The sequence below is a fragment of the Drosophila novamexicana genome, unplaced genomic scaffold, assembly GCF_003285875.2.
Source record: "Drosophila novamexicana strain 15010-1031.04,08,12 unplaced genomic scaffold, DnovRS2.1 tig00000564-arrow-pilon, whole genome shotgun sequence".
In the NCBI taxonomy this organism is placed as follows: Eukaryota; Metazoa; Arthropoda; class Insecta; order Diptera; family Drosophilidae; genus Drosophila; species Drosophila novamexicana.
This window is the reverse complement of record NW_020824810.1, coordinates 1451760-1469760: the sequence shown is the minus strand read 5'-3', so window position 1 is coordinate 1469760 and position 18001 is coordinate 1451760. Positions and strand designations below refer to the sequence as shown.

General features: G+C 42.8%; 3 protein-coding genes across 5 annotated transcripts; all 3 read right to left on the bottom strand.

Annotated features, from left to right (window-relative positions):
• Window positions 1–61: 61 nt before the first annotated feature.
• Window positions 62–9957, bottom strand: LOC115762470 (ras-related protein Rab-32). 3 transcript variants are annotated; one of them, XM_030704688.1, is made up of 4 exons: window positions 8591–9957; window positions 1113–1508; window positions 902–1045; window positions 62–835 (listed from the first exon to the last, which is right to left on the bottom strand). In XM_030704688.1, the coding sequence occupies exons 1-4, from the start codon at window positions 9131–9133 to the stop codon at window positions 728–730; spliced, it is 1191 nt and encodes a 396-aa protein (XP_030560548.1). In that variant the 5' UTR covers window positions 9134–9957; the 3' UTR covers window positions 62–727. The 3 variants fall into 3 exon arrangements, with proteins under 3 accessions (XP_030560548.1, XP_030560549.1, XP_030560547.1); XM_030704689.1 differs by lacking the exon at window positions 8591–9957 and adding an exon at window positions 3494–3637; XM_030704687.1 differs by lacking the exon at window positions 8591–9957 and adding an exon at window positions 1744–3411.
• A 215-nt stretch (window positions 9958–10172) lies between these two features.
• LOC115762471 (mitochondrial folate transporter/carrier) lies at window positions 10173–16535 on the bottom strand. The gene is made up of 5 exons (XM_030704690.1): window positions 15639–16535; window positions 12515–12668; window positions 12090–12444; window positions 11749–11894; window positions 10173–10731 (listed from the first exon to the last, which is right to left on the bottom strand). The coding sequence occupies exons 1-5, from the start codon at window positions 15787–15789 to the stop codon at window positions 10566–10568; spliced, it is 972 nt and encodes a 323-aa protein (XP_030560550.1). The 5' UTR covers window positions 15790–16535; the 3' UTR covers window positions 10173–10565.
• Window positions 16200–17790, bottom strand: LOC115762472 (zinc finger protein 135-like). Its single transcript, XM_030704691.1, has 2 exons — window positions 17454–17790; window positions 16200–17400 (listed from the first exon to the last, which is right to left on the bottom strand). Exons 1-2 carry the CDS (start codon window positions 17639–17641, stop codon window positions 16920–16922), a joined length of 669 nt encoding a protein of 222 aa, XP_030560551.1. The 5' UTR covers window positions 17642–17790; the 3' UTR covers window positions 16200–16919.
• Window positions 17791–18001: the final 211 nt, after the last annotated feature.

Sequence of the window (18001 nt, the reverse complement as noted above, 5' to 3'; positions counted from 1 at the left end):
TATATATGAGTTTACAGACCTTATTTCTCAAACAATTAAACTCATTTGGATTTGGCTTAACTAGAATTAAAAAGTTTATTTGATTGCGTGCAGATATAAATGTGTTTCTGCTGTAATCTGTGTTGCATAAAACGTACGTTTATCTAAATGCAAATAAAGATGGCAGAGTTTATGTATTTATGTATGCAAGTATGTGTGTGTGTGTGTCTACGTATGTATAAAAATTCAAGATAAAAATCTCACAGTAACAAAGCAAAACAAACAATTAAAACAATTGGACGACGTTTCGTATTTTACACAAATGATGCTGCATTATCTCAAAATATATATAGATATATGTGGGGGTGTGTGTGTGTGTGTATAGTGTGATAAAATATATGTAGATAATTTTTATGAGCACGCACTGCTCCCGTTCCAACTGGAACGTCATATAGTGTTCCAGTTTGAACACTAACGCATGGGTTGACTATATAGCCAGGTGTTGGCATATCTCACATGCAGAGTGCGTAAATGATTAAATGTTGGAAAAATGATGACAATGATAAGATGATGGGGTCTAAGTCTTAGACACACTTTACAAAAGAACCTAAGCACAGTTAACGTTATCTTTTATATCCACAAGCAGGCACATGGAACTGGTTCGCGCTCAGACTTTGGTGTGTGAGTGTGTGTGTGTAAAGCCCAAATTGATGGCTATAATCCTTGGCCAGATCGGAGGAGCAGCAGGTCAGCAGGAGCATTTGTTCTTGGCATCGGCGCTCGCATCCGCCGCACTCAAATTGAATTTCTCGGCATCGTTTGCATCGGCAGTTATTAGTTTGTCATTGATGAGTATCTGGAGGATCGGGAAATTCAGTTAAGCTTTTCATATAGAATCCTTATGGAGAGACACTTGACTCACCTTGTTCACCAAGGCGCGCGCTGCTTCGTCGATGTTGATGTTCTCCTTGGCGGAGGTCTCGAACCAGCCGGCGAAGCCATTCTCCCGCACATACTCGTCCATGCGTTCCGGCTGCGTGACAATGCCCTGCTTCTCCTGGTCGCACTGCAACGGAAGGAGGAGAAGGATGAAAGTCCGATCGTATGAATAGCTGTTCTTGCCGCCCACTCACCTTATTGGCCAGCAGTATGCAGGGTATGGGACTGCCGTCGGGCAGCTGGACCTTCGAGTCCAGATCCTCCTTCCACTTGCTGACACAGTCAAAGGTGCCGCTGCGCGTCACATCAAACACGATGAAGGCGCCGACGGCCTCCTTGTAGTAGACACGCGTCATATTGCCGAAACGCTCCTGTCCGGCAATGTCCCAGAGCTGCAGGCGGACTATCGTATTGGCGTCCCAGTGGAGCACCTTCAGGGCAAAGTCAACGCCAATGGTGGCACGATAGTTCTGGCTAAAGAACTGATGTACATAGCGCTTGATGAAGGACGTCTTGCCAGTGCCCAGCTCCCCGATGACTAGAATCTTGTACAGGTGTTCGCGTTTCTCACCGCTCGGCGACATGATGGTCTGCAAAGAGACAAAGAGAGAGAGAGGGAGAGTGGGAATGAATAGCTGCAGTTGAATGACACAAAAAGGGGGAGAGAGATTGGCGGGTGGGGGGTTTGGTCGGGTTGAGGTGTCGCCTGACAATAGACCCATAAAAAACCCGGGGGCCAAGCACTTGTGCGGCTTCTGTTAAATGCAGCAACTGCGACAACAACTGCGACAACGACTGCGACGGCGATTGGGCGCAAGACCTTACCGGTTCCATTTGCTGATCCATGGTCAAATCACCGAAGGCCGGCATGGGCTTGGACTGCTGCTGGTGCTCCTCCTCCGATTGGGTGTCCTCCTCGTTGGAGTACTCACTGGCCACCGACTGATAGCGCAACGTTTCCCGCCTGCCCTCAATGCTGTCGTGATCGCTGAGCGCAAATTGTGGCTGCTGCTGCTTAAAGCTAAGTCGACGCAGACTCGAATCGCTTGGCTCCTCGCTGGAGCTGGGCTGCTGTGTGCTGGCGGCGGCGGCGGCCAAGGCAGCCTCATAGGTGTCCACGGGCGAACGGACGGCGCTGCCAACGGCAAAGCGCACGACGGGAGCGGCGGCGACTGTGTCCTGGTTGGATGTGGTCTGTGCGCTTTCCGCTAGCGAAACGGCGTCTGCCTGCTGATCCACGTCGCTCAGACTGATCTCTGGCGGTGAACCCGCTGGCAAAGGAGGGGGCGGAGTTGTGGGCGACTCGGTTTCGGGTTCGGGCTCGGGTTCGGGTTGCGGGCTGGTTTGCGTCTGGAGCGCGTGCTTGGCCGTTGTCAGGCGATGTCCGCGCTGCTGCTGCTGTTGCATCAATGCCCGCTCCTTGCGGCTGCTCTGGCTAACCTTGCTGCTGGTGCTAGCGATGCACACTGCTGTGCTGCTGCTGGCTAACTGATTGTTGGTGGCGCTCGCCCGGCTCGGCTTGGCGGGCGCTCGTTCACGCGGCGGCGTGTCTCGCGTGCTCTCCGTGATAACGATTTTCTCCTCCGTCTGCGGCGCTTCTGTTGCTTCTCTCAGCTGCTGCTGCTGCTGCCTCTTCTTTTTCAGCTGCTGCTGAGCGGACACCTTGGCCACAATTAGCTTGGTCGTGCGACTCGTCGTGTCTTTTGTGGTCAACGTTGTTGTCGTTGTTTTAACGCTCGCTGCTGCAGTTGCTGCAGTTGCTCCAGTTGCTGCTGCTGCTGCTGCCGTCTCGGCTGGTGTCGGGTTCAGGTAATCCGTTTCGCTGACTGCGCTCGTGCGTTGGCTTTTGCTTTTGCTCGGCTTGGCTTTGCCTTTGGTTAGCGTCTCGACTTTCTTGCCGCTGATGGTTATCTGCAGCGTATTGCCGCCCAATCCTCTCTCCCTGCTGCCGCTGCTGCTTCTCAGGCTGAGCTCATCGCTGTGCGGTCGCGCCTTGGTCTTGGGCCTGAGGCTGCCCAGCAGCAGGCGGCGTGTTAGGCTTTGCCTCTTTGGAACGCTCTCGCTGCTGTTCAGATCCTCCGCCAGCTGTTCCGCGCTGCGTGGCTTCTGCTGCTTGGGTAAATCCTTGCTCGGCTTTTTGCTGGACAGACTGCGAAAGGCGGCCGAGAAGCGCGAACGTGTTTTGATCTTTGTTGGCGACTGCTCTTCCTGCTCCTCCTGCTGCAGCTCTTGCTTCTCCTGCTGCTGATCCTCTTCTTTGGTCGCTTTGCTTGTGCTCGCCTCGTTGTCAGCGTTTTGCATATTACAAGCGCTTCGATTGCAGTCCTAGCGAGCAGAAGTCGAAGCCTGCGAGTCTGGCAGATTCCTGGAGCACCTTGGAATCTCAACGGATTAAGCGACCGCAACGAGCATTAAACGAACGCGCACTGAAATTCGCATTGCCGCCGTCTGGGTTTATATAAATTTGTTTAACGCCTCAGAGGGCAACCGAACGCCCCTCTCGCCTGGTTGTGGTGAGCCCCCAAAATGGTTTTGGATTACAGATTAGCCTAGCTCAAAAAAACAACACGCTTACCAACACTGGCAACAGCAGTATCTGCAGCAGCATCAGCAGCAGCACTTGCCTAGCTGCTTGAACTGAATGCGCCGGCTCAGTCTTGGAACAGTCGCTTATCAATCAAATTTTTCGGAGCACAAAGCCGGCGGCTTTATTCGCATCTTGACCAGCTGCAGCTGCATGATGCAATGAATGCGCCTCCATTTGCTCCAAAATAGCCGCCAAGTGTAACATTGGGCTCAAGGTCCGAGCGGAATCTGTGCACCAATGAGGCGTGAGGGCCAACTGTGGACATGGACATGGACGGCCCGACCAGAACAAAGCGCATTGAGGCAGCAAAAATGCATGACACGCACTTCGCGGGCTTCCTTTTACAGCTGAGGATTTGTCCAAAGAGTCGCTCAAGAATCTCAAAGTTGGGTGGGTGGTTCGCTCGTTGAGCTGGTCTGGTCTGGTCTGGTCTGGGTACATATAGAATTACGTTTATTGCAAAACGTGGTAAGCCACAATAAAGACATATCGCACATATATACAATTACGCGGGCATTAGACTGGCGTACTCTACCCCTCTCGCTCTGTGGAAGCGGGAGAGCATGCGGAAGATAAAGCCGCCTGATGTCATGTCGAATCTCACGTAACCCAAAGCTGCGACACGCTCAATTTGGAGCAGTCTCTGCTGTATATAACCAAGTTGAGGCTATATCATAGCCAGATCTGTGCCTGCACTTGTCACACACACTTTTTGCGGTTTTCCGTCGCTTTATCAGCATTCTATTCTATTCGTATATACATATATTCCAGAGCTTCCTCATTAAAAGTGAAATGCTTGAACAAATAGAAACAACTTTTCTCCGCTCAATCCCATTTCCCATTTCCATAATCAATGCAGGAATATGCAAAATGTGCTCCAATTTGCTAAAACTGTTTATGCACAGCTCAACTGAAGCACTTGAAGGGGACTGCGAGACAATTGGAATTTTGCGTTACCCCTAGTCGACTTTTTAAAAATAATATAAAATCTACTTGAATTTATTAAAAGAGCAGAGAAGTGTGTGTGTGCAGCGTGCAAGCTGGGAAAGGATGGGAGTACACAAAGAGCAAATGAGAGAGAGAGAGTTTCAAATTAAGGAAGTGGCGAGAGTAATGAGAGAGACGGGAGAGAGAGAGAGAGAGAGAGAGAGGGAAGGAGAGAAACAAAAGAGAGTGAGAGAGAGACGAAAGAGAGAGAGGGAGAGAGAGAGACGAAAGAGAGTGAAAGAGAGACGAAAGAGAGTGAGAGAAAGACGAAAGAGAGTGAGAGAGAGACGAAAGAGAGAAAGAGACAGAGAGAGACGAAAATTAAAGAGAGAAGAGAGACGATATAGTGAGAGGCAGCGATAGAGAGAAAATAGATGATATAGTGAGAGAGAGAGAGAGAGAGAGAGAGGGAGAGGAGATATAATGAGAGAGAGAAGAGAGACGATATGGTTAGAGAGTAAAAGAGACGAAATAGAGAGAAAAATAGACGATACTGTAAGAGAGAGGGAGAGAGAGAGACAGGGAGAGAAAGAGAGAGTAAGTAGATAGAGAGAGAGTATATAATACCTCACAAACTAACACACACAAAAGCAAACTCAGAATAACACATAACACATACACAAACACACTTGACTAAAATCACAGCAAAACGCGCAGGCCCTACATGAAATTCTGAGAATCGCATAGGAAGGCGCTTCATCAAGCTGTAGAAAGTGTTGCTTAATCATTTAATACATTTGATTGAGGCGGAGAAATAGGAGAGAGAGAGAGAGAAAGAGAGAGCGAGTAGATAAGGTAGATTATGTGATTTCTTTTATACAACTCACATTTTCATCAACTTTTAAGCCCCTTTAAAGCTTTTTACGTTTGCATAACCCTTTTTACGCCTTTTGTTAACTGAACTAGTTAACTGGTGTTTAGTCTTTAGACAGATTTGAAAGAATTTCCAGAGGCACGTGGTGTTGCACCTTAAAATTGTATAACATTTACGAGCACCGTAAAACCGAAAGCATTAGAAATTCACTTTCGACTAAACCAGAAATTCTTTTGTGCTCGCAAATGTTTTGCACGCAATCGACAAAGGGTCGAGGCAGAAAGGCAGGAGGTAAGCGGGCATTTAAAGCATTTCGCTTAAGCGTTGCAATTACCAACGACCCCATTCCCCAGACAAAAGCCACACGGATACGCCCGGGGCGTCAATGTGGCAGGCCGGAGAAACATGGCCGTAGATAGCCTGTGGCAAGCAGGTCACGAGGTGCATTAAAGTCGTTTGTTATTTTCCCAAATTTCAAGTAAATCACGTAAATAGTTTCCAGCCCAAACGAATCCGATCAACTCCCCAAGCTGCAGGAAACACTTTCTGAGTACTTTGTATTATTTTGCATGCTGCACGACAGCAGTTGGCCTATGGGCGTAATATTTGTGGGCGTGGTTATGCAAGTTGCAAATTCAGAAAACACGCCCACAAAGAAATAACACTTTACTCAAGGGGAAGTTCAATTTTCTATAAAGGCATTTCACTTTAAGCCAAGTATGCGAAAGTATGCAACACTTTTGTTTAGTGTTGGAAAAATATACAATGCTTAAAAGACCGCAAACTTTTCAGATTAAATATGTTGACTTTTTGTAGAGAATATATAGCTAAAATATGATTATTATTAAAATAAATTATAAATTATTAAAATTAAAGTTGAAGGTAAAGGGAAAATCAAAGTTCATTACGGGACTGTAATATAAATAATTTAATGCTTTGTATCTGTATCTGTATCTGTAAATGTTTCTGTATCTGTATCTGTATCTGTATCTGTATCTGTAACTGCATTTGTATCTATATCCGTCTGTATCTGTATCTGTGAGATACTTTTGAAACGTGACCTTGCCCGTGGCTGGCTGCACTTTGTGCTCACACGATAGATATTTTATAATATGGATATGGAAATTGCCAACGAGTTGCAGCTGCACCTTGCGTGTGGCTCATTGCAATGCGCCCGCATCAGAGTTAATGATTGTTGTTGTTTATCAGTTGCAGCTACAACAACAACAATAACAATAATAAAAACAACAACAACAACTGGCCACAAAGTGCATTGGCTCGAGGCTTGCGGCTGGCAAGCGATGCGCAAAGTGCGCGACAGATTATGTCCAAATGTGTTGAATATATAGAAATAGAATATAATTATTGTTACGCTGAGTATTAATAAATGTATTAAACTGTCTAGCTTGAGATTAATGTTATTTTTTTCTAATTTAATTCAAAATAATAAGCCACAAGACTTTTATAAGGCCCTCGCAGGCTTTCCAAAGATTAAACCTGTTGAGAATTGCAAGCGTCAGGCTGCTTGGGCTAAGATATATCCTGGCAGGGACTTGAACCTGATTTAATAGGTATTCTGAGCGATTGCTCAATGAATTTTGTACACGAGGCGCATATTTGATACAACGTCCCGTATCACAATTGATATCTTATCTCACGCTTATCAATGTCGAGTCATCAAAAAAAAAATATAGAAAGAACCAAAAATGACTGCTCAGCGATTAGATTGTGCCGCAGCACGAAAAAACATGCCAAAAATGCAGCGAGCAACGAGGCCTATTCGATGATTCACTTAAAATGCCAACTATTTTAATAGTTGGGCTTTAATTAAGAACCCCCCCCCCCCCCCCCCCCTTGCAGTAATTAACCTTAAAACGTGACGTGAGACGTTGTGAAAACGATTGGAAAAGTGGCCCTTGGCGTTGATGTCAATGTTGTGGGACGCCGAGCAAGTCGGTTGCCCTAAGACAAAGCAAATGTATAAATATCTAACTAGCAATCGTTTAAGTATTGCCCAGACACACCCACACACACACACACACACACACATAGACTCTCAATTGGCTGGGGCGAGCAACCTCGACCGGCTTGCCTATGTATATATATATATCTAAACTGTTTATATAGTATATCGTGTATCGAGAGTGAAATTCCATTGCCCATAACACGTGCCTCGGCCCGACCAGAGTGCCCCCCTCCCCCCTCCTTTTCCCGGGCATCTATCTGCTGAATTTTATCGCTGTGTTTATTTCGTCTCAAATGAGGCAACAATTTAGATTTCATTTCCTCTTAACAGTGTGGAAATCGCTGTGACATAAGCCTCAAATGTTTTTCCCTTTGCTTCGGGTAGCTACTTGTTTATAGATTGAACAAACTTAACATGATCTTGCAAATTAAAAAAAAAAAACAAAAAAGTGAGAGAGAAAATAGATTGGCCGAAAATTGAATACCCTTACCAAATAGATTTGTTTCTATATAAGATTGATATATATGATTAAGTAGCTTAAAGTTGATAAGATTTAAATTTTGGTTATATTAAATAAATGTAGCTTAACTATACATAAAGTGTATGCTTTAAATACCCTCTAAAGAAGAACAATAAAATGTGTTCCCTTAATTAGAATTCGACGCGTTTTCACAGCATTCAACCATAAAAACTTTCAGTTCTCGTTAATGTCACACTTAAGTTTTATTTTATTTTGCAACTGTTCCATTTTGCAATTTCCATTTCCAGTTGCTAAAACTATTTTCCAGTTACTTTTCGACGAGCTGACCGTGATTTTTACTTATTGTTTGTTATTCACGAAATCGTTGAATATATACATATTTAACAATTGCCAATAACAAATGCTGTACCAGTAATTGTACGTTGTACGGAAGGTGGGTCTTTAAGGGGCCTACATACATACGTACATGCATACATACATACATATATACATATGTAACCAACACAGTTACACGCGTTTTATTGCAAAACTTAGACGTTGCGAGTAATATTTATTTATTTGTTATTTTTTTGGCTGTTTGCATGGGTTTTATATAACATTAGCATAATACGAGGGCAGTTCAACAAATACAAAAATAAACGAACAATTAATTGCTTGCCTGCAATTTAAATATATGTATGTATTTGGCAATTAAGTCAAGCTGGTCACACTTCGCTTGAAGAAGATGGCGCCAGGCGACATAATGCAAATAAGAAACGTGCAAATGTCTGCTTGAACTGCCCTCGCAATTATAAGCGCCAACACAGAAGAACAGAACTGATTTTGTGCTGCACTCACCCCATTATATAGATAGCCGTTATTCCGATTGATATCCATGTTGTTGATGCGTGCCGCAGGCATATCCGCTATGTTAAGCGCCTCGACGGCGCTGAGATCGATTTGTGGCTTTTGCGACGCGTACGCTGGCGTCGCGCTGCGCAGTGGGTAGTGGGAGCAGCTCAGCTGCTGCGGTTCCAATTGGTCTGAAGGCTGCTGCGCATCTAATTGGAATGCCAGCTGACGACGTGCAAATAACGGCGACTCTTTGGCGCTTAGCGTACCCAAAGAGACGGCGCTCAACGGCTGATGCTTGTGCTCCACGGGCCACGTGTCCTTGCAGTAGCTTGTGTGCGCGATATGGCAACGCACGCAGGCACAGCTGCTGCTGCTGGTGTTGTTGCTGTTGTTGCTATTGTTGCTGCTGCTGCCGCTGCTGCTGTTAAGATAACTGAACGACTTGGATTTGGATTGGACGATGTTCAGTTGCGCCTGGGAGTCGCAGAGGTTGCGGCGTCCGGCAGAGGATGAGACAACGCTGCAGCGTATAACGCCGGCTGCCATGCAGGGGCGTGGTGTTAAGGGGGAACTGTGTTATTGCTCTTTAGACTTTGACAAATTATTGTTGTTTTATCACACCACTTGTCTCTGTTTGTGTGCGCTAGTCAAGGTCATTCGCACTCGCTTTATCTACACGCATACACACACACATGCGTTTTCTGTCTCTGTGTGTTTGCTCTGCTCTGTTTTGTTTAACTTGAGTTATGCCGTTTATTCTGCTGTGCGGACTCTAACGGCCCAGCAACATGTGGTTGTCGAAAAAATCTATATATTGCTTTCTCCCTCACACTTTGCTCGAACGGTAATTAAAGCGCCTGCACTTGAACTTTCTGCTGCTGCTGTACGCTGTATTGGCGCGCACTTATCAAAATCGCATTCAATTTTAATGCACACAATTTTGGTAAGGTTATCTCTTTCTGGCACTTGAAGTTTATTGAACTCGCTTTTTGGCTGCAATTGCTGCACTTTTGACCAGCGCCAAATGTCAAGTTAAGTTAACAATTGCAAACTGGTTTCGCGCTAAGAAATGGAGCACTAAATTGAGCGCGACAAACATTTAACATTCACATCGCCAGTTGCATAAGCCTTTATTGTTATTTTAATTGTTAACGCTGTTGTTGTTGTTGTTGCTCCTTGGCGTAAATTTAATATCACTAAAATGAAATTCACACACGTACAAAAGAGACACGCAAAAAATGACGCTCGCTTCACTTTACACAAGCAACAAACAGAAACAAGCGCAGCAGGTCTGTACGCCGTTGCGTTCAATTGTGAACTGAACGCAAAGCTGTGTGAAAGCTTGACAAAAGCGAAACGGTTGGTCGCATCGTCCAAACGGTTATGCGACTAACCGTTTAGCTGCCGCGCGCCAATATGTTATTTGAATTTAACGTTTAAAAGAAAATAGAGTGAAAAGCATATACTCAGCGAAAATGCAAGGTGTGGCAACCCTCTAACAAGTTTGAACTTAGAGGCTTTAAATTGATGTAAAACAATGATTATTATCGTGATGTTATAACAATTTATATTCTTAACAGCCATTTGTTAAATTACAATTAGTTTTCATTGCATCAATGCAAAGCACATTTTTAATGCGAGGTTCTCACTGGCGTTTTGGATACAAGTAGATGCTTCTCAACTCTCACTTGGCATATATATAAATTAAATGTAATTTCTATTACTGTCGTCGTCTACTTAAGCTACTTTCTAAATATAACAATGCTTTTGTGTAGGAATATCGTTTCCAAAAACGTAAGTTGTACATTATAGCAGAAGGCTTAAAGAATCTAACTAATAGTTAAGGTTTTATAGTATTTGACAAGACACTTAAATAATATAAACAAGCTATAAGTATAAAACAGAAGTAGCTAATAGAAAATAGAGCCAATGATCAACATGTTCGTCTGATTAAGAACCAGCCCCAAAATTTGCAGGCTCATTTATTATTGTTAACCGTCAAGAGCTCCGACTGCCGGCGTTTCTTTTGTGCCAACATGAAATGCGAGACATTCTCATAAACCAGGAACGTGATCATGCAGGCGGGCACCACGCGTATCAGGTTCGCCTTGAGACCCTTGTAGAAGCCGACCGCGCCCTCGAATCTGCAATGAGAACGAAGCAAGTGTGGGGTATATATAAGTAAATGTTGCCCAGGATATCTCTTACCTACATACAATTGCAATTGACAAATACCTGTGTTTCAGTTTAGCAAAGAGATTCTGCACAATTAGAGAGAACTTTACACATACGCATATATCGATATATATATATATATATATATATACTACTTACTATAGCCGCAGGGCGGTTGGTTCAGGCTGAAGGCGAAATAAAAAAAGACTCGTGTTGAGGACATGGAAACGCTTGTTTGGTTTCTTGGCATTTTAATGTGTTCGATTTCTAGTTATTTTTTTAACGACTTCTTTTTGTGTTTTTGGTTTTGTTTTCTTGAAATTCTGTTTTTCTGTTGACAAATCGTTTGCTTCACATTTTTTAAATGTAACTCTAAATGTCAAGGTTATTAAAAAAAAAAAAACAAAAATTATGAAGAATCTTTTTGCCAAAACGAAAATTAAGCATATGCCTAACTAACTAGAACATATTTACATTGCAATTAATTCAAATAAATAATTTAACTAAACTATAAACTAGTGTTGTGCAAATTATTGAAATTAAATTTCAATATTTTAGCACAAGCTACTCTTCAAGTTTCCTCTCGAATCATATAGTATACACAAACATATAGTATACATTCTGCAATTGCATTAATGTCTAACTATGGAATTAGCTTAAAGCTAAATACAACTAACACTTAAATGATAAATGAAAGTATAAGTAAAACTAAAACAAAATCATAATCATAATTACAACAATAATACAAATTATGATCCGCTTTGTCATTTGCTGCTGCTGCTGCTCCGCGTTCAGATTCATGTTGATATATATGTAATATGTAATTTATATTCAATGTTGTGGCTACTTTCTAGTTTTTAACTATGTAATACTCTAACGCTTAGCTGGTCAGCTTCTCCCAAATGAGCATGACCATGCAAATGTTGGGCGTTACGTGAACCAGATACGGCACCAGTCCCTTATAGAAACCGCGCATGCGTTCGTACCTCCAAGTCTGTTTGATGCAGTCCCAGGTGCCGCTATAGCGATGATGATGATCCTGCAGACGCGCTCGCACCACCTGATACGGATATGTGGCTGCGGCAGCAATCAGCTTCGATATTGCCGCAAATGCCAGATACTCGCTGGTCGCCTGTGGGCGTGAGAAAAGCAACAATTTAGTCAAGCAGAGGCCCATTAAAAAATGTGACTATTGAACAGCTGCCAAATGGCGCGGGCGTTAGCATATGCATATACATATATAGAATGATATACGTATATCCATATGGCAACAGCTGGCACGCGCGTTTGGATCATGTGATGCCATTCCCCGTCTATATATACACACCAGTTTGGTATCGATGGGCAGCTTGCGGTATTCGTTGTAGGCGTTCTTCATCTCCTCGTAGGTCATGAACTGTATGGCGCCGTGCGAGACGCCCAGCATGCCGGGCACAAAGCCTCTGTACAGGCCACGCACGCCCTCCGTCTTGTAGATCTCGGACAGGGCATGTACCATGCCGCGATATTCGGAGCTGCTCGCCGTATCGCACTGCAGGCACAGACGCGTCTTCACCACCCAAATGGGATTCGTTAAGAGGAGGGTAAGGGCGCCCGATTCGGCGGCGGCCAGCATGTGCATGGCGGGACCCAGGGGCATGGTCGTATTGCCGCCCTGAATGAACGTCTTGATGGTGTTGTAGCTGCGAGGAGAGAGAGAGAGCGAGATTAAGCCAAGTTCAATTGTGGTAAGATTCGCTGGCAAATACTTACAACATGAAGTAGAGACCCCACGAGGAGCCAGAGCCCCAGACATTCGGTGTTACGCCCTTGTACAGGCCACGGAAACCCTCCTGCCGGAATATGGTGGTAAACGCGCTGCCCAATCCACGGTATTGCGGCACCGTCGCTGTGCGTCCATCGTTCACTGCAAACGGAAGAAATCAAACGAGGCTCGTAAATGATAAATCTTAATGCCATGTTTACTCAACAGTCTAGACATTAGCCTTGTATAACTAAAAAGTAGATACCGAGACACGCGTCACTTGTGTACATACTTCTGCATTACCCGGCGTTGACTGGCTCAAGCATTTGCTTTATCAAAATTCTAATCAGTTTTGAAGAAGATTCGAGGGAAGAAGCTTAAAAGTGTAAAGCAGTCAGTCAGTCAATGAGTCGAGTCTCTCTATCCATTCAGTTTTAAATCATTTAAAAGTTTGGTTAAGTTGAGTATGATTCATGCAACAGCTGTTTTAGCTGGTTTTTTTGGCATATCTTTTTGGGGTACTGTACAAGTTGTGACTTTCGGGCCCCGGCATTACGACAAAAGTAGGCAATAACAAGAGCAGCAGCAGCAATAACAACTAGTTGTTGTTTTCGCGGCCAACAGAGATAGCGCTAATTGGCCGGGGCAACGGATGTGATAAGGGTCCAAAATATGAAAACAGGCTGCTGTCCGAGCTGCGCTGCTCGTGCGGGCATTAGCATGACACGCCTAGAATTGTGTCTATATTTATTTTTATTTATTGGCAAAAACAAAAAGGCAATTCTGCTGCCAACTGCCCTGACAACAGCGAAACGGGGGCTCGTCCCGTGCCTATTTATAGGTATGCCCAGTTCTGGACTGACCTTCAGCACAGGAGATCAAAACTTGTGGCCAGACTAATCTGTATTATTCTCGTTGCGAAAACAAGCGAAACTTTTAAATCGCATTTGATGTAATATGATGATCGTGCGCTGTTTTTCCAATAATATTTGGCTAATAAATTAGTTGTTGACTGAGCATATATAGATTTATATATATATAATGGGAACAGCTGATGTTGAACTCTGGTCGAGCACACGAAAATTATTCGCATGTTCGCAGCGATAAAAATAAAAAACAAAACGCAGCACTTGACAACAACTGAAGTTTTGCACTGACAACCAGTTTGACGCGCCGATGTACATATAGATATATACACACACACATGCATGCACGCGTGTATTTGTGTTTATGTTGATAAATGTTTCAGTGTTGTATAAGCTGACAAGTGCCGTTAACAAAAATGCGCGATGTACAGTCAACAACATTGGTCACGTGATGTCGCAGAAATGAGCAGGCGACAAGACTGAGTGCAAGAATCGGATGTGATAGACTGGCAGATACCCTGCAAACAGCTAGAAAATGAATTATATGTGTTTTGTATGTGCTATAGGAGAAAATTAATGCCAAATTGTGTGTAGCTAAACTTTATAAACCACAAGATATGCTAAAAAAGATGTGCTAGTAATCAATATTTATTAATTTTTCGTTCGCTGCATAGCTAATATACCCCTTTGTTGATAATCAATTTCTTTGCCCCTGTTACCCATATTTGTTGCGAATTAATCTACACTTTATTGCCCATTTTTCTTGACTACAGGGTATAATAAAATTATAAAGATAAAAACGTTTACGCCACTTGCTGACGCTTGATTTTGTTTTTTCCCCGAACCCGCGCATAAACCAGCCAGATGCGTCATTCAAACACGCAAACCAAATACATTTATAAAGTTTCCGATCAATAGTTGCCGTCAGCATATGCTTTTGCCAGGCTAATAATCTTTTTTTCTTGGTAAATTTTCGCATAAACAACTTAATATGTTATTATTGTTAAGGTTCTCGTTCGTTTACAAGACATATAAAAAAAATCTGTAAATATTTACCGATTCAATTGGCGCTTTTAAAGAGTTAAACTAAGTAGAAAGCGTGTTCGACTGGCAAAACAAGACTTTAATATTAATGTGAATGAAAATAATCAAAAACAAAAACCTGTTGTTCCTGTTGTTATTGTTATTGTTAAAAAAAAAAAATCGAAACATACGGAAATAATAATGTACTCGATTTTTGCGTGCCAATCCAAACGAGGACAACTATGAATGCGCGCTGATAAAACTATATGTATGTATATGTATTGTTATGTATGTAAACAATGAAAAGCTGTCATAATAATAAAATTACAGACAAAAACTCTACTAAGGAACCGCGTCCTTAGGCGTTCAACTTCTTTAGCCTTTACATTTTTAATGCCCCCCATCTTAAACTGAAAGTGTGCGTCAAAGGGAGCCTTTACTGTATCTAGAAATTTATCGATCTTTGTACTGTGCCCATTTACCCAATATCTAAATGGAACTCAATAAAATATAGACATATGCCAAAAATTGTTCTAGGGGGCGTGTACTTCTAGTCGGTTCTACGTGCGCACGAATGCAGATAATGCTTATCATTCTGGAACGTTGATAGGCCGAAAATGTAGCATAATCGGTCAGCAGAATTTGGAGGACTTTTAAATTGTTTTCGCAAGCTGTCAACAGGTCAATAAATAAAAGTCGAATGCGAAAACTCAACTCAACTCAAAATAAACGGAGGAAATACCCATTTGTCAGCTCAATGTGCAACTAGCATGTTTATTTGCTCATGATTCGAATTCCAGACTAGTTTTCCGCAACGCACAAAGTTTTCCATGGAAATTTTCAACTGCAACGAGCAGGCGGCAAACACATGATAAGCGTAGGGTAGAAGAAAACAACAAAACGCAGTCGAACGCAGTGTTGAGCAACAAAAATTAGCTAGTTCTGGCGAGAGCAAAAAACAGGCCAGATTTTATTTGAATTATAAGTGAATTTTCGTTGCGCAGCAAATAAGTCACATATGACGTTAAAAAAGTATAACACTCTCTGCAAGTTGGCAGAAGTCGCAATGTTAAGAAGTTTTCATCAATGTTCTTTTCAAATGCCAGATTTGACGAGAAAAAACTCGAATTGAGCAACACTGGCAGCTGTCGCAAGCCGGCTGCGCTGTGGGTCAGTCACGTGCTGGACGATTGCTTCGTTTTGTGTATTTGTTCGTCATTTAACGGTTCTTTGTTGTACTCACCAGCAAAGCGTATTTTGATGAGATCCAATGGATGCAGAATAAGCGTGGACGCAACGCCGCCAGAGACGCCGGCAACCAGATGTTCATATTTGACATGGGCAAATACATTGAATTTGGGTGGGCTGCTCGCAGGAGCTGCGTTTGCATTCATCTTTCTTGTGTTGTGCGCTTGGCTCGTTCAATTAACAGTTATCGCTTTCTCTCTCTCTCTCGCTCTTTTACTCGCAGGTATATATATATATATATATTTATCTGTATATATATGTGTGTGTATGTATGTATTGTATTATTTACAATCTTTGGCCTATAGCTGCGCTTTTTGATCTATGAAAAATCAGAGAAACTCGTTACACATGGCCGCAATTCGCTTTGAATTTGTCTTGTTGCTAGGCGCTGAGTTTTTTTGTCTGCTGCTGTTGCTGTTGCTCTTGTTGTTGCTGTTGCTGCTGCTGCTGCTACTGCGTATACTTATACATTTCTGCCTTTGTTTTGTTACCGAGCACATATTTTCTCTCTCTCTCTCTTTTTGCCAAATCAACTGTGGACTGTGTTCAGTTCGAGTTTTTTTTTTTTTTTTTTGTATTTTTCAATTTTCTTACAGTTACTCTGCAGCTTTAGCACAGAAATTGTTTTTTGGCTGACGAAATATATTTCAATCTGAAGTGAGACGAACGCGGCTGCTTCGTTTTCATTAAACGATTATTATTTTATAAAGCTGCTTATGTAATGCCTTATGCATTTCTCTTGATGCCACGATTGGACTGCTGCTTGCTTGTATTATTTCACTATTGCAAAATACACGTGAAGGCGATTAAATAATGCTAGACTTATTCTCTTTTTCTATTTGAATGCGCGTGCACAATTTAATTTGTGACTTATTCTTACGGTCAGCTCTTGCTGTGTGCTCAACCGAACGACGAGGAAAACACGAATGATTCGCCCAACAGCCGATGTGGGGCTTTTGTAGTGCCAATGTTTTATATCGATATATCGATAAGTAGCATCTATCAATAAGTCACGTGTTACCGTTTCATGCGAATGCCATTTGAGGGGGTGGTTCAACAAGTAACAGAAATATTTTTTAAATTTAATAGCTAAATCATTTATTGAATGAACATAACCAGTCTTTGGACTTTTTCCTAGGTGTGAGCGCACACGCACCGTGTACAAGGGCAATCAAACCCTGGGCAAAGAGTTTCTGGCAGTGCCTTTCTTTGAAGGATTTCTCGACAAGATTACGTTGGCTCTGTGCCTGGTAACTGCACTTCAATTTAAACTCTTTCACTGTTCACACATGAATGCTCTGTCGTCCGCATGAGTTCGTATGTGCGACTTAAGATGAGCGCTTTGGATAAAGGCTTTCGAGCAGTGGTTGCATTTATAGGGACGTTCGCCCGTGTGCGTGCGAAGATGTTTTTTCAGCGCACAGCTACGCAGGAAGCCCTTCGGGCAGTAGGTGCAACGATAAGGACGCAAACTGGAATGTATGTCCATGTGAGCCGCGTAATTGGGCTTATTCGCAAAGGTTTTGCCGCAATGATGGCATGCATGTTGAGGCTCCTTCACATAAGGACCCCCATTGCTGTGTCCCCGGATGTGCGCCGTATAAATTGATTTGTGGGCAAAGCTAATTGGACAATAGGAGCACTTGTAGGGCAGCTTCCCAGTGTGAATCTGTCGATGTATCCGCAGTTCGTAGGCACTGTCAAAGGTCCTGGCACACTGGGCGCAGGGATAGACTCGCCTTAATTCGATTTGAGCACTGCAAAGTTAACAATATTACAAAATGTTGAAGCTTTAACTGATTTTACATACTTCTTAACCGGCGACTGTTTATTCCGCTGAACTTTCATATTATTTTTATGGCATTCTGTCTCTGGGAGCTCTATTTTGATGGGTCCTATTTCTATCGCGCCACAGGCCATATCTGCCAGGACAGCTTCATGCTCCTCATGCTGGACCGGCTCCTGTTTTATGCAAGCTGGGTTCATCAAACCTTCCATTATTAAATTTGTTCATTTCTTTTAATTACAAGCGAATTTTTGTTTTTCTTAGAATGCAACGAATAAATCTCAGCTGTGTTGTGTCGGCATTTCAGGTGAATGTTAAATTGGTTTGTATATCGATATTTTATAGGTAAGTTTATCGATTTCTTAAAGATGACATTGTACTAAATTTGAACAGTCTGGCCATATAACATATTAAGTGTGGCCAGTTTGTAACTGCCTTCAATTTCAAATTTAAAAATCTCATTTTTATATAATTTATTCTGTATCAAATTTTAATTTATACACAAGACTCTAGCTATTTAAAGTCAGCACTTTGTGACACAAACGTGTTTTTGTTGCAAAATTTACACAATA